Raw genomic sequence first — 21,967 nt, 5'->3', positions numbered from 1 at the left:
TATAAAAATATATAGCTAGATTCCCCAAAAGTAATAAATGGACTTTGAATCCATTTAGGGTGATAAAAATATTATCAAGTTTCCAAAGGTCATTGAGAAAGTTGACAAAATACATTCAGAAGACCCAGATGAAATGCAATGATCTGCATTTACAGAGTCAGACGATAAGAAATAACATACGGTGCTAAGCATTTACTGTCATACAGTTCTGTACATTAGGTCAACAGTTAGAGTGTTAGTTCACTTTAAGGAAGTCTCAATATTGTTCAAAGAGATTAACCCTGATAAATTATTTCTGCACCTACAAGCAACTATAATGCTGACCTTGCACATGAGATTGATTTATCATTTGCAAGTTAATTAAGTATAGTTTTGAAAATGAAATTACCAGTATCACATGAAAAAGATCCTTAAGTAACCTTGAAGAAGTTAACACAATAACCTTCTCCTCATACCAAACCTCAAGAGTAACAAAAATAAAAGTGCCCAAGAAACAGGAAACACAGTTTACATACCCAAAAGCAACTATTTCTAGAAGCAGTTGGAAAGGAGGCTCCAGATCAGCACAAAGTCACAGAAATAGATAAAAGCATTATGAGAAGAGAGAGAGGGAGAGAATCACAGATAGCAGGGACCTGGAGATACCAGTTGTGGCTGACAGCCTCCTCCATCCAAGATCTGGAGCTGGTATTGCCATCAGAAGGTTTCTTCACAGCACATTTCTTTGACTACAAACTGATTTTCACCTAGTCTGGGTTGCTCAACTCTAGGAACTGATGATTTCCTCCCTCCACACATCAAGGTAGGCATGTACCCTTATTGCACAGGCCAGTTTGGCAACAGCTTACGTGGCTGAAATGGCACAAAGATAGCTGAGTTCTTAATGTTTTAAATGCTATGTAATGTCATCAAGAAAAACTAATCCACCGAGCTTTTGTTGTGATGCACATATTACCCCAGTATTTTATCACTCCATCAGCCACACCAAGGAGCAGAACAACCTGGGAGTGCTGGAAAAATGACAATAAAGTATTTAGTTCAAATAGGAAGTTTTACTTATTCTCATTGACAGAGAGGGAACAAAAACAAGACAAGAAGGCAGCAGTTCATAAGAAAAGTGAATGAGTATTGGCAGAAAAAAATAATTTTTTTTTTCACATTTGGGTAAATTCTGTCATGCAATGCACAGGGCAATCTAAAAAATTGATGTGATAGCCTAATTTACAAGATAACATCCAAAACAGATGTGTCATCACAGGGAATAAATTTTTAGGGGAAAAGAAATTGAAGTTGCTCTTCTTTCTCAGATTATGTAGTGTATTTTTGAAAAGTTATCCCTTTTTGCTCCGGTAAAGCAGAAAATCTCAGGTTATGGAGTCAAAATAAGGACTTGAATCTATATGAAAACTGACCCATACCAGACACAATCTGTCTATTCTACTTTGTCTTCTTCACTGTGTATTCCCTAAATACCTTGAGAGGACTCCTCCAGAAAAAACTATAACTACCTTTAAGTCTCAAATTTTAAAATAAAGTGAATTCACAATTTCCCTCTAACCTGCCCTTTGAGCAAAGAAAAGAATCCAGCTTTCTAATATGACCTCCTACATATCCCAGACTAGTTGCTATGCCATTGTAGCCAAGGATAGGAATACAATTTCAGAATCCTCTTATGAAAGGTAAATGAACAAGCACTTGTCAGGAAGGACCATAAACACAGTTGCTCTCACCAAAAAGCAGGTACATGGACTTGTTGACCTCAAGGCTGTTCAGAGCTGAAATTACAGAGCATAACTGCCGATAAATTAGAGCAAAACATTCATAGTGTCAAAACTTGAAGGTATCAACTCATGATTATTTTTCCCTCACTTAAAAAAAAAAATCTAATTTCCACTCTGAGTTTGCATTGTTTCAGTATTAAGTTCTCCATGTGCTCAAGTTCAGCAACTTAAGAAGTCCTTTAACACCAGAATCATCTCACTAAGTGGCTGAGGTGGGAAAGCATCTCTAGAGATCATCTAGTCTACCTGCCGCTGCTCAAAGAGGGGGCAACTGGAGCAGGATGCTCAGGGCTGTGTTCAGCTGGGGTTTTAAAATTGCCAATGAAGGAGACCCCACAACCTAAGAGACCTATTCCATCATTTGATCACCCTTGCTGTAAAATCTTGTGCTTAAATGGAATTTCTTCATTTCACTTAGTGCCCATTACCCTCCATCCACTGTCCATTACTGTCCACCACTGAGAACAGCCTGGTTCCATCTTCTTCAACCCCTTCCCTCATGTGTTTATATACCTCCAGACTCAACAGTCGCAGCTTCTCAACCTCTCCTTGTACAAGAGATGCTCTGAGGTCTTCACCACCTTCACAGCCCTTTACTGGACCTGCTCCAGTATGCCCATGTCTCTCTCATAATGGGGAGCTCAGAACTGGACCCAGCATGTCAGATGTGTCTCACCAGGGCTGAGCAGTGGGAAAGAATCATCTCTCTCCACCTACTAGTAACATAATGCCCAATACAGCCCAGAAGGCCATCAGTGACCTTTGCCATAATAGGGCATTGCTGGGCACAGGATCCCCACGGCTCTTTTTTCTGCAGAACTGCTTTCTAGCATGTTTGCCTCAGTCCATTCTGGTGCCTGGAGTTATTCCTCTCCAGAGGTCAGAGTTTGCACTTCTTTTCCTGAACTTCATGAGCTTCCTGTCAGCCCCTTTCTCCAGCCCGTCAAGGTCCCTCTGGATGGCAGTGCAACCATCAGCTATATCACACGTCCCCCCAAATTCTATATCTTGTATACCAATTTAGTCATCCCTTAATATTAATTTCTTAAGTAAAATATTGCTTAAGTAAGTTGCACTGAAGGGCATTTCCTTTAGACCTCAAATAATTTTTGCTGCCCTATTTAATATCATCTTCTATTTTCAACATTTTCCCTTTACAAGTACTAGCCCTGAATTGCATGTTATTTTAAGTATCAGCTGCACCAAAACTGTTGGCTGAGGCAAAAGTATCCCCCCTCTTGTTCCTTTTTTTGTACATGCCAGGATGCAAACCTCAGTGCCATCGCTTCTCAGTGTTGTGCTGGAAGCTGGTATGCTGTTGCTTGTCCACTACAGACTTCCCAGAAGTGCTGCTTTCCAGGATACAGGCCCTCTTTCATAAGGCATAGCCTGCATTCCCTGTTCTCTGGCATACAGCTTTGCCTTTTGCTGTGTTAAAGATGCAGTGTGTTTGAATGTGGCTACAGTGAAAGTTTTGAGAGCCCCATTATCATTTACTATTCTGCTGGCAATTACTATCAGTAATAGTTTTTTTGTTTACTTCTGTGACAATGATGAAAGCTCCACAGTATTGAGATTAGTGCAAATACTCACTGGAATCAATCAAAAGGACTCTTTTCCTGCTACTTTGCCAATTTTTAATCCAATGCCATGTTGACAGTTACTTTTTTTTATCAAAATGCTTTACAAAATTAAACATAGTTCCTATCAGCCTCAGTCACATGTCAAACAGCTGTATCTTTGCTAACTTTTAACTTCTGGTAGAAAGGCAGGAAAAGAAGAAAGGTGAAGCTGAGAAGAGCTGTGCTGATAAACACTTTTGGAAACATTGCAAGTACTCTTTGTAGTGCTGTATGCAGAACTCCATCCTCATAATTGCACACTACTTAAATCCTCCAAAAAGGGTTATTTCAAGACTGTTGGCCATCCCAAGTGTTTGGGAATTTTTATGGGTGCTGGCATGACACTGGAAGAGCAGAACATTAGAAGAGAGGCAAAAGAGATGACACTTAGATCAAAAGCAGAAGCTTGCATGTCTATTCAGGAGCTTTAATTTCCAGTCACTGTAGCCTCAAGTTTAGAGAAAGTCCATTTGGCTTCTATCACTGCTGCCTTCCCCCTCTTTTCCTTTTTGCTACCTGTCTTGCTGTATAACTATGCAGTTATTAGAACTGTCCAATAGGCAATAGACAGCTAAATGGGATTTTCCAGAAGCCTGGAAAAGTCTTCCAGTGGAATCTAGCACTAAAATACCACCTATTAAAGGCTGCACTAAAAATTCCTTTCTTTAAATAACTTCGAAGAGAGAAGAAATCTATCTACTCAATTTAGGTCCATGGATTCTTCCACAAATGTACCTGAATCTGTTCAGAAGATAAATGACCATATGGTTTAATTGTGCCTTCTTCGCAGAAACCGTAACTTTCGCTTTTATAATCAGTACACCTTGATCCTTTTCATTTTCAAATGCAGTCCCATTTATCCCTCTCACACACTTTTCAGTCTCTCCTTTTCATACTTTTCCTCTTGTTTTAGTAAAAGCTGTAGGTAGGGCAAACTAAAATAGCAAGTTTCACAACTGGACATGAGACATCCTTAAATTTAGATCAAATAAGCCCTTCCAAAGTACACGGGAGCTTTCCATCCAGACAGATTTATAAAAGCTACATATAATTATGGAAAGGAATAAGATCAAAAATAGCCTGTGTATGATGGTCTTTCTCAACAGTATATGGATAGGAAGGAGGACAGTCTTATTCTCTTAGCAGACAGAGGAAAGGTAAAACAACTTAGGACAGCCATGGGAAGCCTCCACCAGTCTGTAAGCTTGTTAGATGGCTAAAAATCCTTAAGCATGATAGATTCTCAAAACAATTCTCATTTTCTACACTAATGTTGTTCCCAACCCTAATTCCAAACTATAATCAAACTGTAAAGCTAAGATTACCCAAGAAAACTCGATTACATTTCACTATCTGAGACTGGAGGTTCTTATCCAAGCTAAAGCAAAGATGGTCTTGGAAGAAACCTGCTTTGCCAGTCATTGGTTTGTCTTGGAAGTATCAAACTCAAGAGAATGCAAAAACCTGCTGTCTTGCCTTGACATCCATAATTTCTACCCTTTCAACAGGCGCCTGCTGTTGATAGCAGCAAGAGTCATCTTACTCCCAACTTTCCTCCCACGCTTTGCACTGGCAAGAAGCCCTCATGCACTCTGTGTTAACTTGGAACAAGTTTTGCAGCATGGTCCTGCACTTTCCACCACAAACTGGAAATTTTGTGTCCACTTCAGGTAAATACATTTTATTGAATTAAATACAAGAAAGTAAATATGGCAAGAGTTACAGAGCTCCTTGTGTAAAATATTGACTTCCAAAATAAATAGGAATGCTACACAGCTTTTGCATATTACTGTCCTGTAAGTGTTTCAATGCACAATGGTGCTAAAGAAAGTATTAGGAGAAAGATGGAAATTCTGGCAGCTACTGAGGGGAGAGCTGAGGCTTCTGGCAGTGTGTGTAAGGATTGAGAGATAAATTATGTTTGAAATTAGGAAACAGATTAAAGCGATAACTCCTATTTTGCAGCCCCATTAGTTACAGGCTGTCCCCAGAGTTAGTTACACACTAGTTGAGTTTGTATGTGGAGGTTTCCTTACAACCACGATACACCTCCTTTTAAGTCAAAGCTGAAATTCAGCGGTGTATTTTGGTCACAAAGGCAGAATTCTGCAGCAGCAGTGTGGAATAAGCAGGGCCCTGGGTGCTCCTAATGCCATGTAGGCTGGCTTTACCTCACTACTTGAGGGGCAGAAAAGTGCCTTTGCTAGGAGTGCAGTCATGAAGCTCAACCTTCCTTGACAAACTTTGCATATGACCAGCATTCATTACCACTCATCTTTCCAGAAGCTTAGGAGCCTTCCCACCTTCATAAACTCATATACTTCATAAACTCAGCTGTGGTTGCTGCGGCTGTTGGCTGTAAAAGCCATTGCAATTGCTATCTCCAGGGATTCTGTGACCTTTCCTGCAAGACCACAACTCCTTTACTTTCATCTGTTAACAATCAGTCACATTAAAGCCCCGGTCAGAGCGACCGTACCTGCCGAAGCAGCACAGCCAGCCTTTCCTCAGGAGGTATTCCCTGATAGCAGTGACTGAGGAGAGGGCCTACAGTATTGCAAGTTCACTACACGCATAACTTCTAGGTACAAATTACATTTATATCTTCACCTACTTCAATGCCAGCCGTCAGACTGTAATTACATTACACGTAGCCTGGGAGCCTCAGTCAGGGACTGGAAGCGGAGCGTACGAGGCACGGTGCAAACAGCACTGAGAGAACGCAGATTCTCAGTTTACGCAAATATGGGTCCCCTCTGTGAAATGAGAATGTTTTCAGCCATGTTTACTCCTCCACATACCCTGTAACCCACTAAACTGCCACCAAGCCTTCCAAAGCTGAAAGTGGGAGATAGGTAGAGCGTGTGAGTTTCCTTCAGCCCTTGGGCACTGCCGGCAAGCCTCTGGCAGCTGCACGTCCTCGGTAACCTAAGCAGTGAGTAACAGCACAAAAGCTGCCTATTTCTTTACAGAGCCATCTGTTAGGTTTTCGTTACGCACAACTCCACTGGCTTCTAGGAGATGCTGAGGTCACACACGCAGCGAGGTTCTTGGTCTGCTGCCACATGAAGTGAGGCGTCCTATGTGTGGGGAGAGGGCATGGAAGGGGGCAGCCTCTGCCAGCCACCTCCACCCCAATCATGGGGCCAGCTGGGCTGTAAACTAATCACTTACCCAGTGTTAACTTTCAGCTGGAGCAGGTCCCCAGTCTGGCGAGCACAGGGAGGTACAAGGGCAGGCACTAAAGCAGGGAGGGAGGGCAGCATGACCCTATTTGTGACAGCATCAGCTTGGATCACTGTAAGCTGACTGTGAAACCACATGCTCAAAAGTGTCTCCCAGGATGGTTCCAGGAAATCCCCTCTGTCATGGAAAACACTTCTAGTAGAACAGACCTGGTCCCCAATTCATACTTTCCTTCCTACCCCATCAGGCAATTAAGGCTATTCTGGCTATGAGAAGATTATATTTCATTTCCAAGAACATGCAGATAGGAAACAGGAGGATATTTTAGTGTCCAAGACAAACAGCCATTCACATGCTGCTGAAATGCATGAATCCATCATGTTGGTCTAGGGCATGATGGTGAGGAGCAATGGGAAGACCTCTGTTCCTCACCTCCTGTAGAAACCCATCATGACTGAATTGCTTTGCAGGTCAATCCCTGCATGAAGCTAGTGACCATCTAAAAGATTATGACATGGTATTTAATCATCTTCTCTGTGTTATGGTCTTCAGAAATACCAACCAGTTTACCAAGCAACACAACTGCTTAACAGTAGCATGTGACTATTGAATTTAACATGCTGAAAGCAAGTTTTGTTATATCTACCCTAAAAGAGTATCTTCAAAGTGTATCAAGGAAGGAACCGGAATCATCAGTCAGTAATATTATCACACTTTTCTCACAGCCAAAGCTGCGTTCATCATAGGCTCTACAGGAAACAAAGAGAACAAAGCTAATCAAATACCACCACCTTTCTTCCCCTCCATTATTGCTTCTCCTAAGATTGACCACATTTGTGGTTAAATGTAGGGAGTCAAGCTTCCTATAAGCAGTGTTGTTACAGTTCCAGATTTCCACTGTGGTTCAGCTGTATCATAGCTTTTGGAAAGACAAACTGGCACGTGCTCAAATTGCCACTTTGACTCCGTAAGGTGAAAAAATTCCCTACTGCAACTCTAAAAGCTTCTTTACCTGAAACACCTCACTGGCCTGCTTTCTTAAAGATCTTAATACTGAACCTGAAAAAAACCCCAAACAACCCACTTTGTTGAAATTGGTATTCCGGATAAAACTGCTTAGTGAAGGTACTGAAGCAATTGCACCATACAAGGGGAGATACAACAGCTAGTTAAACTGGAGAAGCAGAAGCCCAGCTGCTCAGGATTCCCGGCTCACACTTCATACCACTGTTCCCAAGAAGGCCTTCTGCTCAACCCTCACAAGGCCCAAGGCTGCATATGACATGTCTTTTTGTCCAGGCAATCCAAAACCTTCATCAGTTCTTTTGCAATGTGAAGCTCACATTACCAAGACTGATAGTCCAATCTCAGCTGTCGCCAAGATATTACGTGAAGCTGCCTGATGGCAGGATCCTGGTGGCAGGATTAGCAGCTTGTTCCCTCAGCAATCAAATCTGAAGATGACAATCTCTACAAACTCACAGGTACTCCAAACATTTGCTGGTAAATGTAGCTCCTCGCAACAATAGAAGCTCCTAAGTTTGTCTTCTAAAAAGGATAAGCTCATTGCAAAATGGACAGTTGGCATATTGCGTTTTGGGCCATTTTTCTGAAGAGAAAAATCGGGTCAGGATACCACAACCAAAGCAGAATTTCAGCTCTACCTCTAAAAGCAATAGGAAACTGAAAGCTGAAGTTTCTCTACCCTATGCAGTTACAGACAAGAACAAGAAAGCAACTAGTCATGGCCCTGATCAATATTACTATAAAAAAAACTCTGGTCTTAACATGTGTAAAGTGCAGACACACAGGAGTGGTGAGACACGCATGAAGATCTCCCCCATGTAAGTGGGCTGCTGCATCAGCCCTGACCTGTACACCCACCTCCGTTCAGACTAATGCACCTACTAAGTCACACTCCTTTTTTTCCTCAGAGAAGAGTGCACCATGTACCCTCCCATTAAGACACTCTTAATTCAAGCTTATGGCTGGGAAGATCACTGCACCCACTCCATGCTGGGGCTCATGCCCACAGTCATAGAGGGGCACTCAAACACAAGGCAGAGCAACAAAGAAGACAAAAAGCATCACCTATGGCACTCAGGGAGAGGCGAAATACTTGTAAGAAGCTCTTCAGCATTACTTTGCCACAAAAGGAACAATACATTTTCATACAATTTGAGCAACATTAACCAAAGGGTCTGAATTTAGACAAAGTATCTGACACGAGCTGTTTAGGAAGAAAGCAAACCTTCCAGGGCCATTACAGGAAGGTGAGCTACCTTCTAGGCGTGCTACCCTTGCACAACCAGCGGGAAAGCTGGTGTGGCTCTGGTGGGATCTTTGTGCCACCCCACCATCACTGCACTATTACAAAAGTTCCAGAAGTTTAACAGCGTTCCAGAGCTGTTGCCTTTTTCATTTTAACAAGGCATTGCCATCGAACAAGTCAGTAAGGCAAGTTCAAGTATCTGATATTTTTAGCTAGATATACTATAGCACCTAGAGTTTTCTCCCTGCAAGGTGTGAAGGAGATTCCTTCCTTCTTCACTGCTGGTTGAGCAGAGTTTGGGGACTGCTCTGCACATGCTGAGGCAACTTGAGCTCTTCAAACACCTGGGAAAGGCACACCTCTCCACTTCAAATGAAGTACTTACAACAGATATAATCACTGTCTGGTACAAATGCTGCTGCTCCCCCATCTTGGAGGAAGTAGGGAAATGTTTTCAGAATGGCATTGAGGCCATCTAAAGAGTTAAAGGGTAGTGAAAAACTCTCCAAGAACTACACAGACATGAAGGGGAAAGAAAAAGGCTGACATTCTGACCCTTTTTTTACTGAAACATAAAGATTCAATAACTCTTGATTCACTTCGAGACAGAAAGACCTCAGCCTTAAAGAAAGGAGTTCATCTTAGTCTCTGCAATGCAGATGAGAACAATCATATTTTTGCTTGCTCTGACTTATTGCTGAATTGATTATTCTCCAGGACTAGGAAAGGGGGAGAAAGGAGTAAGATCATAATTGCCCTTATAAAATTCTTTAAGGTAAAAGGAGTGAATGCATCTTACTTTCCTAGCAACCCTCTTCCCTAATTCTGAAGCAAATAAATCACACTAAGGATAGTATCCTGAGCATATGGCTATGAATAAGGGAGATTTGCCTGATTTTCTTTTTTCTCTTTTCTTCTTTTTTTAAATTAAATATCAGTGTCTGGAACGCCCCGCACATTTCCTTTCACAGCAAAAGGGGTTTCTGTCCCCCTAAAAACAAACACCACAAAAAATGCATTATAACTACTAACTTACCTCTACCCACAGAAGGCTGTACCTAAGCTTAAGATCTAGCCAACAGCATGCAACCTGTTCACTACTGCTGCATTTACTTCCCACATATTCAGCAAAGCATGATGCTACCAAGACAAGAACAGGGAAGGACTTCAGCATGCCAAGGCCAGCAGCAACATGAAGAGCATCTTTAGAAAACAGGTCACAAGCAGACAACATTGGAGGCCTTAAAATGATCTTGCGCCTTTCTTTACTGTCTTTCTCATAAATACCTACAAAGCACATGGCTCCAAGCACAGAAGCTCATGGGATGTGTTTTATTTTGCCCTTTTCCATGCACAAGACATTCCATGTTGCATGGTCTGGACTTTGAACGCTCCCATCTTTCTGCAGAGCAGCTGAAGCAGAGGACCACTGGGAAGGATGCTGCTAATGCCTAGATCTGGAAGAACCTTCCCACAGTGGCCCTGCAGCACATTAGAAAGACACCCTGAAGTTCTTCACGCCTCTGCCTGCAGTCCAAGAAGGCAGCTGGTGGCACTGCATGGAAGATGATTACAGAGAAGTTTGCCAGCAGGAACAAGAGGGTAACGAGAATGCCAAAAGGCAATGGTCATTACTTTTTTTTTTTTAAGCAAAAATAAAACCAAGCAACAAAAATGTGACTACCAACAGAAAACTGGAGAGGAAATTCAAGTGATTTTATAGAAAGCATGAATCAGTCATACGAAAGCCACCTGAATTTTTCTCTATCATATGCAATTTCTCATGTTCTTTTATGTCATCTTCTCAGTGTCAGTTTTCGAGAGAACAATTCTCAGCTCAGCATGACAGAACAGTAATACCGACGGGCATGCAAAACATTAGCATGTTATAAATAAACTGCTAATTTGAGGTGGGAAAAATCATCAAGGCAGCTCTTATGATTAAGAACCAGAGAGAAAATGAGCAACTTGCTTATGCTTTCAGGACACCGTGTTTTACAAAAAAAGAGAGCTTCTTCTAACTCCTAATTCCTGAGGGAAAAAGAGAATAAACCCAGTGAAATACCCACTGTTGAGACAAAGAAGCCAGTGAAAATGCTATTATAATTTTTAAAGCCCTCCCTGCACCCACCTCAAGTAGTAAGTTGTCTTTTCTACTGGCTCAAGAGCTTTGTGCTTAAGAGTACTACAGCGAGGTTGTGAAGTTTCAGCTTCCTCTCACCCTACTCACAGTTTTACATAACTCCCAAGATACACTTTTTGGCTACAGATACTGCGCAGCTGAAGAAAAAAAAAAAAAAAAAAGAAAAAGAACCCACCCCAAAAAAAGTGCAAGGTGCAGAAGCGTTATACAGCAATTTAGATCTGGGTTACTTGGAGCCGGCTCAATAAAACTCTTACCATGAAAAGTAAAACTTTATTCTGCTGAGCCGACGGCCAGGATTATTCGTGCTTGCGATAGCCCTGATCACCACCCTCCGTCTGCCCTGCGCGGGGTTCCCTTCCCACCCTGTCCCCAGCCTGCAGGGACAGATAACTCCCTGCCGCAGCACGGCTGCCACCTCGGGAATTATTTCTGTACCACTCCAGCATTGTCACTCTGTACCAGCGCGCCACTTACTAAGCATTATTACAAAAATTTCTGCAAATATCTATGTTTTCCACGAGCAGGGATAATGGCCTCATTGCAATAGCCTTGATAAAAGCTCCAACAAGACAGCTTTCAGATATCGCCACACAAAAGCCTTCTGTGAGAGCTGTAACCAACATCAATTCCCACTATGCGAAGACATTAGACAAAGTGTGAACTAGCTTACTGTATGGGGACAAAAAACTGACTGTCAATGTGTGGGACCAACGCTGTCTAAAAACACAACGCTGGCAAGGCAAAATAGCACCAGAATATATACATGGCAATTGCCATTTAATTCCAGAATTAGCAGCACAAAAAAACAAGTTCTGAAGGCACTATTAGGTTACTAGCATTACTCAAGGCATTTTAATTCCACATAATTCAATTTCTAGCATTCCTGGTTGGAAAAACAACTTTAAAAACAGCAGATGTTAAAATCACCCAAGCAGAAGGTGAAGGAAAACCCAGTTTCCATTGCAGAAGCACTCAGAGAACACAGTAAACCCTTCGGATCTGCTCCTTAGAGTATGTATTTTCCAGCAGAGTCATAAAATAGTTTGGGTTGAAAGAGAGCTTTAAAGGTCATCTAGTCCAATCCCTCTGAGTGAGCAGGGACATCTTCAACTAGATCAGGTTGCTCAGACCCCCAACCCAGCCTTGAGTGTTTCCAGGAATGGACATCTACCACCTCTTCGAGCAACCTATTCCAGTGTTTCACCACCCTTGCTGTAAAAAACTTCCTATATCTAGTCTAAATCTACATTCTTTTAGTTTAAAACCATTACTCCATAAGAATCATAGAATACCCTGAGCTGGAACAAACTCACAGGATCATCAAGAACAATTCCCGGCTCTGTGTAGGACCATCTCCAAGAGTCACACCCTGTGCCTGAGAGACGTGTCCAAACACTTCTTGAACTCTGTCAGGCTTGGTGCTGTGACCACTTCCATGGGGAACCTGTTCCAGCATCCAACCACCCTCTGGGTGAAGACTCTTTTCCTAATATCCTATCTAAGCCATGGTAGACAACCAGATACACAGAGACTGCCATCCCACCTATGGTACAAGATGAAACCCTTTCTGTGCACCTTTTTGTACTTTTCATATACTTATCTGCTTACACTGTGGTAGCATCCAAAAAGTCAGAAGCCTATTGTCAACATAAATGGACTGCACCAAAATAATTGCTGAGCCAAGAGGTTACATTTTTACTTCCAGACTTGATATTTACCAGATGACACCTCATAAATGGGACTCTAGGAATGAGGGATGCAAGCAAGTCTACATGCCAGTTTGTTTCTGAACAACATTTGAAAGGCAAATTTGAAAGCTTTTATAGACAGCATAGTACACTCACCCTATGGAGAAGTGTTTCACTCTAAAATTACATCTGTACTTTAAAATGTGTAAAAAACATTAAATCCTACAGTGCAGATTCAGTGGCTTGCAAGAAAATATGTCTGTTACTGCACTCCAATTTTAGTAAGATTCTAACTAACGGATAGAACCAAAATTAAGACAAAGTTATATTCAGAGCAAACTAGTAGAGTGCACCAATAAGCCTGACGTGCTATATAAGAATTGGACTCTCACACTGCATGGCGTGCACCATTGAGTCCTAGACCACAGACTTTTAATGTCACCTTAATTAACAAGGAAGGAAGTTTGCCAATGAGTTTCTTCCTCCACCCCCCTTTCTAGCATTAAGTTATGCAATATGCAACAACCTTTGAACCAACAGCTGTACAACAAGCAAAAACACCAAAACCAGAATAGTATGGTAAAGAGGAGAAATTCTTTCAAGAAGTTCATTAATGAAAATTACTTTTAGAATCTATGCATACATAACCAACACATGCATACCATAACTTGGGGCAGGAATGCTGGAGCTGAAGCAGTCAAGGTTGTAATCTTGTTATCCAGTTTCCCAATACAATTTATTTATACCAAAAATAGTTGCTTACATGTTTTCTACAGGTTTTTATTAGATATTTGCAAAACAACTGGTGTCTTGCAATGTCTATGCGATGAGATTGTAAAATTCTGTTGTAAAGACATAGAAATGAAAGGCAAAATAATAGCAACTCTGCTTTTAACAGTGACTTGTTCACATAAAGCTCAAGATAGCAAGGACCCAACATCTGCAGTACTGCAACTGTGCATCACAGAAACACCCACTATCTTGCTAAAAATCAGGTCCTAGACCCTTGAAGAAAGGGTCTGATATGTCATCAGCCTTAGGCAGTGGACACTTCTGGGCGTAAATGCAGCCACATCCAAGTTGGATGAAATCCTGACAGTAGCTGCAGGTGATCAAATTAAATCCCCTACTTAAACAAAGCAGTGAAACAGGGGACTGGTTTTACTTTTAGAGGCAAGAGTAAAGAAAAGCCATACTTGCGCACATAATTTAGCACACTCACAGAAAAGATGAGAGCTGATTCTGAAAAGGTGATCCTCAGTGCTCCACTTCCGACTCCTAACTTAGCATAGGCAAAAGACCTTCAGTACAAAAAGCCTGAGAGCTGCAGGGCATGCACACGCAGCGGTGGCAGAGCTAGCATGTTAGTTTTCACACTGTAACGGGTCAGGTCAACAACTGTTCCCATTCATAAGTAGGACAGGAGACTCATGACACATACCATTAACCTTAGGCAAGTTCAGTTTGCAAACAAACAACACATTTGCTATGCATTCATATATGTATAAAAGGCAGTCTAAAATGCATTAAGTAGTACACTCCTACTACACAACAGAGGCCATTTTCAATACGCTCTGGCTTAATCAACACGTAGTCAAGTTCCTGCCTTCTCTCTTTACAGGGCTTGCAGATGGAAATATTTACCACACTTCACATTGAGCCCACAAAGCATTAAGAACTCCACGAATGCCACTAGATCCTGCAAATAGCAGCAGCATCCAAACAGACATCACAGTACTTCAGGAGACACCCATGCCAGGCATAGCACTTCCAAGGGTGGTTTTGGACCAACTTACTTGAGGAAAACAGAAGTGAAATAGTTCCTTTTTAAAGATGTGATAAATTGGGCAATTTTGCCAAGCCTGTCTTCAAACAGAACTGAAATTGAAAGAGAGTGCAAATACCTCACCAGCAGCACCTCCAGCACTGCAGCAACCCCATCCCAGAGACTCAGGCAGCCTCCCTCCCACTGCACACCACTGGCCCCAGGGAAAATTATGGGGATTTCTTCTCCCCAGAACTACAAACACAGTCCTGCTCTTGAAAAATAATGCAGGAAGTGATTAACTCTGCCAGCCAAAACAAAGCCTGAAGTCCAACTTAGTCATTTGTAAGGATGAGAGTTACCACCATACATATGCACTCAGTGCTGCCAGCTGTAAATGAGATTATTTGCAGAGTCTATAAAAGCTGGAGATTTAGTTCCTCTAAGAGCTTTCCATCTGCTGAAGTTCCACACTGGGCAGGGCTGCATCTGTGTTATCACCACTGGTGCAAAAAATCCACCCAAGCTGAAGCCACAGCCTCAGACCCATCCTTAGCAGGAAGCTCCTCCACAAGCCAGGACTAAAGCCTGAGCATGCTCCTGCCCCTCCACACCAGCACCAGCCCTGCCACAACAGCCATGGCCATCAGCCCAACACACACCTTTGGAAGTGAAACCTGGAAGATGCCATACTTGAAGCTACCAAGACAAGCTCACGTATTTGTTTGGCATCCCCCAGTCTCCCCCTTGGAGCCCCCGACAGAAGGGATGGGCTGAATGCCCCTCCTGCAACCACATCAGACCCACTGGCCTGCACAGGACAGGGGGGCCAAAGAGAAATGGTGCTACTTTGCTTTCCTTTTTGCACCCTACACTTCACAGTGAGTCATTCCCACAGAAGTCATGACCACTTATACCCTCTGTTCTAGACCGCCCATTCCTCTGCCCAGGGCCAGGTTAAGATCTTGTGAAACAAGCTGGGTCTGAAAAGGCCTCTGGCTCCTGCTAGGCCTGCAAAGTGGGTCTACCATGTGTTCAAAACATCCTTCAAAGCTGCCAGTCCCCAAAAGTTTCACAAGTAAAAGCTCCCAACTAACAGACATGCTTGTTTTCACACTCATGTGGTTCCTTTATAAAGGACATCTTTATTTCAACATTAATGACTTTCATTTCAGTAGAAATGAAATGGTCTATCTCTCTTCAGCTTGGAGAAGACATCTGAGGACAGAAGATAATTTATCATAAACTGTGCAGAGAAACATATCAGAAAATCATTTTCCCCTACCCTAATATCTAGGATCACCCAGGAACACTAGAGACAGCAAGTTCAAAATGAAAAAAAAAAAAAAAAGGCAGAAACAAAGAGAATTGGTTTTTTCCTTTCATACAAGACAGCTAAATCATAGACAGAACCTATTGTTATGTAAGGTCATAACTAGAGCTATATTCAAACAGGGATTAGACAAAAATCACAGGTCACTGGTAGCTATAAAACACATTGTAGCCTTCCACCAAGGAAGTGCTCCCCTGAAGCAAGGGCTGTCCTGTGCAAATCCCTTCTTGTGTTCTTTCCTCAAATGTTTGCCACAGTCATACTCACAGAAGTAGTGGGAGAACCCTTCATCTTGCAAAATAAAGCTGCTCCTAAGTTTAAAGATTATTTTCTTTTTAAATGCTTGCACATACAGATGAGCGCTGTGTAAAAATTAACAGAGCAGCATCAACATACCTGGGATAAAATGAGGGGAAATAAAATGCCTTTAATTGCTCAACCAGGTGAAGCAGCCTCTACAGAAGAATTAACTGGCCATAAAGTGACTCCATCCAGCTTTTTGGTAAGCAGGCTGATGGCACAAGGAAAAGAGATTCATAGCGAGAACAGGTAAGACCAACACCAGAAAATGTAGGCTTGGTGAGCCAATTTAGCACCTCAACACTAGTGCATTGGAAATCTCCAGTCTCCTTCCCTCATCTCACTCACTTTATCCTGGGCCCAAGATGCATGCCAGACCTAATGCTCAGATTCAGCTATTTTACCTCGTTAAAGCAGCAGAAAACCAACCTGTCACCACAGCCAGATGCTCTCCAAGCACACTAGTAGGGGAAGAACATGGCCTGGCCACGGGCAGAGCAAAGGCAATGAAACAGAGGAGACAGTGAGAGAGAAGTAAACCTACTTCCAGCAACAGTAAAGCCTTTGAGTGCCTCAGCTGTTCAGGGAACCCTGCCAAAAGCCCTTATCATCACAGGGCTACCATACTCAGTAGTTCTGGTGCAGATGGAGCCACACCAGCACAGCTAGACTCTGTGCAAGGGTAGCAAAGCCACCATCAGTAAGCCACAGGCTGTTCCTGTAGGGTTTTACTAGGATGCTCACTTTCCACAAGATGTTTGTCAGCATGGTTAGGGCAATCAGGACTGAATTCTCAGACAGCTGTGCCAAAGGACCACATGGTACCTCCTTGGGCTCAGAAGCAGCCTGTTGCTGGAGGAGACGGATTTAAACAAAAGAAATTCCCTTAAATGGTATTCAAAAACCAAACGTCCCAGACTCATGCTAGCATTCATTTCTAGTAACACAAACTATCAGGCAAAGAAATATGAAAATGGGTCGGAATACGAAAACACCTGTGTCTTCACATACAAACATTTTTATTCCTGCAAAATAAAGAAAAGCTCCTAGAGTTAACTGCCCACTTCCTTATGCAACTTACATGTTCTTCTCCAATACCTTAATTCCTTGCTCATTATTGATGTCCTATTTGGTTTGCTCCTTTACATAACACCCAGCAGAAAAATTGTGGGTTATCCCATTTTTCTCCCTTTCCAGCTGTGACTTGCTGAGAAGAAGGGAGGAAGGAAGAGGTGCTTTCTAAACCAGTAGAAAAATGAGAGAGGTACTAAGTATTCAGTTTGGAAATGTAAATCCTCCTGCCCCCTTCTGAAGTATGCCGAACCAGCCTCTCCACAGCTCATGTCATCTAAAGGCCACAGGAGTTCTCTAAAGATATTGTTGTTAAGAGGATTTAGCCCCTTTTAAAAAGGACTTAACATGTGGGTGGTGTCTCCATTTAAGCATTTTCTCATGGCTAAGAAAATGGCCCTCTTCTTAAAGGCTTATCTTTATAACCCAAAGACAGTAAGAAATTCTCCACTATTTGAATTAGAAACATTTTGAACAGCTTGCCTTTATAGCAGCCCCATTTTTGAGTACTGGGATTTGCAAATGGTAGTGACTTTCTCACACCAAGTGCAAAGGCAACACCAGCGAGACTGCTTTAAGGGTACCTCGTCAAACACTAATTTCTCCTGAGTTTTCATGGGGATCCAAGTTGATCCACAAACTCACTGACACCAAAACGGCACTCCTGTGCCATATCCGTGGCCACCACTTTCTCTTGATGGTCCCTGGCGCTTCCCAGACCTGCCATTAGCTGGTTCAACCTGCTTGCCCAGTAGAAAACCTTTATTTATTTAGGTCAGGGTTAATTTTCCATTGTGGGAATCCCAAGAGCCCAGAAGGCAAGAGGCACCAGCCTGTAGCAGGGTGCAGGAGAGCAGGGGCGGATGCTTGGGCTTTCCCCAGGAGCACAGGCCGATGGTTTGTTCTGCAAGGGTTAATTCTTCATTACCGCTTGTGTTTAAGCCATGGCAGGAGTTCAGATTCACCCGGTAACACTTTCTATTAACTGCACAGGAATCATGCAAAAGCTCCTCAGGTTGAAAGGGTGGGCAGACCTGGTCACAGCCTCCTGGAGCCTGGGCTCACCAGGGTACAAGAGCCCAGTTAGTGACCCTCAGCTGCAGGATCCACCACAACAGGCGGCAGCAGAGCAAGGAACAGGTTTTGGATAGTCACATGCTTTGGAGACAGAGGAGCGTGCACGTTCTCATCTGTGCAGGGCTGTAGATTCCTGTTGTTATGGACTAGGCCACTTTTCAAGGCTTTTCCAGCAGTTACACATACACAATCACAGATAAAACAACTAACAAATTCCCAGGGCAGAAGCAGCTCACTTTGGCCAAAGAATCTTTTTCATTTGCTCATACAGTCAACCACCTCTCTCAACAACCTAGACTATACTGCTGTACTGACACTTTTCCAGTCATACCATAGCTTATATTTAGAAGCAATGGGTGGGTTGCCAGGGCAGTTACATCTGCAAGGCTAGGAGTATTTTCATAACCCTAATCATTGCAGGTGTGCTGGTCAAAATTTAGACTTATCCCTACCATCTTTTGCATAGCAGGGCCTTGTTTTCAGCTGGGGGTGTCTCGGACCCATCCACTACTTGCAACTCAACTAATCATGAGCCAAATTTATATGGGTGCTACTCACCTGAGATCACTGCCTCAACTACCCACTGTTTTCTTGCTCCTCTCACAAGTCCTTAATAACAGTTTCTCAAAAATGCTCTGCTAGTAACTAAGGGGGAAATACCCTCTTCTCCCAGTCCCAGAAAATGCTCTACAAGTTTTGAAGAAAACTAGCTGGAAACCAGAGAACTTTGAAAGGGCTGTATCATCTCCCTGCCAAGCAGTTCATGGAGCAGAAAGACAGGGCGGAACACTAGGGTGCTTCAGCCTGACTTCCCAAAAGATGGGTCTGCAGCAAACCAGCACAGCCCCAAGAGGGGCACTCACGAGAACAGGGCTGTCAGGGCAGAGCAGGATGCAGAGCCCCTTTCCTGGTGAGTGCCATGGATGTCTTATCGCCCTGGGAGGGTGCCAGCCAGAGGCTGTAGATACCGCTGGCCTGACCACTCTCTTCCTTCTCCATCCCACATCTCTCCCCAAAGTTCGTACAGGGGCTGAGGGCATATGACAAACTCACAACTTGCACGAGGACTTTTTTGCAGGCAGAGCCCTAAATCTCCTTCCTGCTTCCAAATCTTTACGGTGGAAAGAAACCTTCCTAGGTTTTTATGGCCAGGAGTTCCTCCCTTCAGAGGTGAACAGTATCTACATTAAAAAAATAATAACAAATAAAACTACTAAAACCACACATGAAGGTCTTGTTGCACCCATTAATGAGAAATTTTAGGAGTTCCTGTGACATCAACATCCCTCCCACAAAGCCAAAAAAGCCTGTACAATTATTCTCCCAGAATCATCGTGTAACATATGCTCCTCTTTGAATTCGCTTACCATCACCTTCTAGGAATCAACCTTCGCACAGGACAGCCAAATATTTACAAAGTAGCCTGAAGCAGCCTGCTTGACAGTGAATGCTATTAGGATATGCTGAAGACCAAGAGCACAAAAAAAAAAATCAATTCTCTTTTACCGCAAAGATGCTTATTTTAAAAATAAAAATATAATAATAAAAAAAGCTTTGGATGAGATTTGATGAGCCTTGAAACTTCCATGACTAGCTCAGCAACCAACACCTGCAAAAACCCATGCAAGAAGCAGCTCCTGTCCTCCTCACCGGTTTCCCAGCTGTTCTCAAAGCTCTTCCAGAAGTATTTCAGAATTACAGCACCATCCCATACCTGGACCATCATCGACTGGATGCAGGGGAGAGAAAGGGTGGGGGGGGGGAGGCGTGTTAAAACCCCTTTTGCCCGGGCAGGGGCGCACCGGGGCGGGAGGGGAAGAGGTGGGAAGGAGTACAGCGATCCCATGCCGCCGGGAGGGGGTCGCAGAGGCTGGGGGGGAGGGCAGGTGAGCCCCTCACGACGCCCACGACCCCCGCCCGGCGGGGATGCCCCGCGCCCTCCCCCACTCTCCAACTCGGCGGAGCCCACGAGGGCCAAGCGCACACCCGAAATCAGCGAGGACAAAGAAAACCCCACGAGTGGGGGAGGCGGATTTTTTTTTTTTTTTTTTTGGGGGGGGCATAAATTTTAAGGAGAGGGGGCGTCAATTTTAAAGGTGGGGAGGAGGGGGTTGGTGCTCGCCGCCGCCCTACGAGTCACTGACCTGCTGCAGGGGCATTTCGGAGCGCGGCGGGGGCCGGGGGCAGCCGGCCGGCGGTCGGGCTGTCCCAGGCCAGAGGGAGGAGGAGGAGGAGGAGGAGGAGGAGGAAGCGGCGTCCCCCTCCCCGCCCGCCCCGGCTCCCAGTCACAGCCGCGGCCTCGGCGCACGTGTGCCAGACGTCACCGGCGGCTCCGGGGGTGAGCGGAGACACCGGCGGGGCACGGCCCGGCCCGGCCCCCCGCCCCGCGGGAACCGGGGCCCTTCCCCGCCTGCTAGCTCCTTGCACCCGTGCGGCGGGACGTGGCGGGCGATTATTATTTTTTGCCCCTCTTTTTTTTTTTTCTCTCTCTCTCTCTCTCTCTCTCTCCTCCTTTTTTTTTTTTTTCTTTTCCTTTTCAATAAGACCCGGCAGCGGGGGGTGGGAAGGAGGCAGGAAAGTTTATTGCAACAAAGCGCTGCCTCCGCCTTTCCTGCCCTCCCCCCGCACCCCGCCCGCCCCCCGGGCCCGGCCGGCAGCGGGATCCCCCCCCGTCCCCTTCACCCTCCCCGCGGGGACGGGGGGAAAACACAAAATTACCGGGGGGCGGCCTCCGCCACTGCCGAGAGCGGGCTGCAGCAGCGCCGTCCTGCCGGCGGGTCCGTGGGGGGTGCAGTACAGCGAGCTGCCAGCGGGCTGGCCCCCATCCGCCGCCGGGGCAAAGGCACCGGGAGCCTGGGAAGCGGCGGCGGCGGAGGAGGAGACAACACAGGGCGCCCCCGCCGCCGCGCCGGTGCTGCGGATCTGGATGAAGGTGCCGGCGGCAAAGCGGGCCGGGAAGCCGGCGGGGGCTGCTCTGGAGTCCGTGGACGGCGCGGGCGGCGTTGCTGCTGCCGGGGCCGGCGGCTGGAGTCCCCTTCTCATCCTTCCCTCCGGGTCTGTCCCCGCAGCCGCGTCTCCTCCTCCCCCCCGTCCCTCCTCCCCCCCCGGCCTTCCCAGCTGCTTTCCTCCTCGATGCCGAGGCCCCGCGCAAAATACTGGGGGCTGCGGGTGCCGGGGGGGGCCCGGCTGCAGGATACGGGGCGCCGGGGGGGGACGGAGGCGGCGGGGCGGGCAGATGCGGCGGATGGAGCGGGGCCGCTCCCGCTGTGTGGGGCCGGCTGGAAAATGGCTCCAGGAAGCGGCGGCTGCTGACAATGAATGAAGGGAAAGGAGACGGGTTACGCGCCAAGGGCCTCCCGCGAAACTCGGATTTCCCGCCCTCTTTTCAAACTAAATTTGCATGTCCCCGCCCCCGGGGCGCGCCCCGCCCGCCTCGCCGTCTCATTGGCCCTCACCGCCCTCCCCGCCGTCCAACGGGGCACCGCCTCCCCGCCCCGCTCCCTTCCCACTGGCCCGGGGCGCGGCCGTGATTTGCATGCGGCGCGGCGATTGGCTGCGGGGGCGAGGCTGGGGGATTCCCCGTGCGAGGGGCCGGGATCCCGGTTCGCCGGAGCCCTGACAGTGACAGCTGCGCCCGCAGGGAGCGCCGGGCACCGCCCCGGCACCGACCGGGCACCGCCCCGGCACCGACCGGCTCACGCCGGGCTCCCCCCCGAGTGTGGGGGG

The 21,967-nt window shown here is 45.4% G+C and overlaps 1 protein-coding gene across 3 annotated transcripts in view; it reads right to left on the bottom strand.

The window, feature by feature from the left end:
- Positions 1 to 21,562, bottom strand: part of E2F3 (E2F transcription factor 3) — a 45,187-nt gene extending 23,625 nt beyond the window's left edge. The window contains exon 1 of one of the 3 annotated variants that reach the window (XM_064665683.1): positions 20,960 to 21,562. In XM_064665683.1, coding sequence (XP_064521753.1) covers positions 20,960 to 21,283 — 324 coding nt within the window. In that variant the 5' untranslated portion in view covers positions 21,284 to 21,562. Of the gene's footprint in view, positions 1 to 20,385; positions 20,494 to 20,959 lie in introns of those variants that run through there. The other 2 variants (XM_064665675.1, XM_064665691.1) reach the window with 2 other exon arrangements.
- Between the last annotated feature and the right edge of the window lie 405 nt (positions 21,563 to 21,967).

Source organism: Pseudopipra pipra, chromosome 1, assembly GCF_036250125.1.
Source record: "Pseudopipra pipra isolate bDixPip1 chromosome 1, bDixPip1.hap1, whole genome shotgun sequence".
NCBI classification, from domain to species: domain Eukaryota; kingdom Metazoa; phylum Chordata; class Aves; order Passeriformes; family Pipridae; genus Pseudopipra; species Pseudopipra pipra.
Note: the sequence above shows the minus strand (reverse complement) of the source record. Positions and strands in the feature narration are given on the sequence as shown.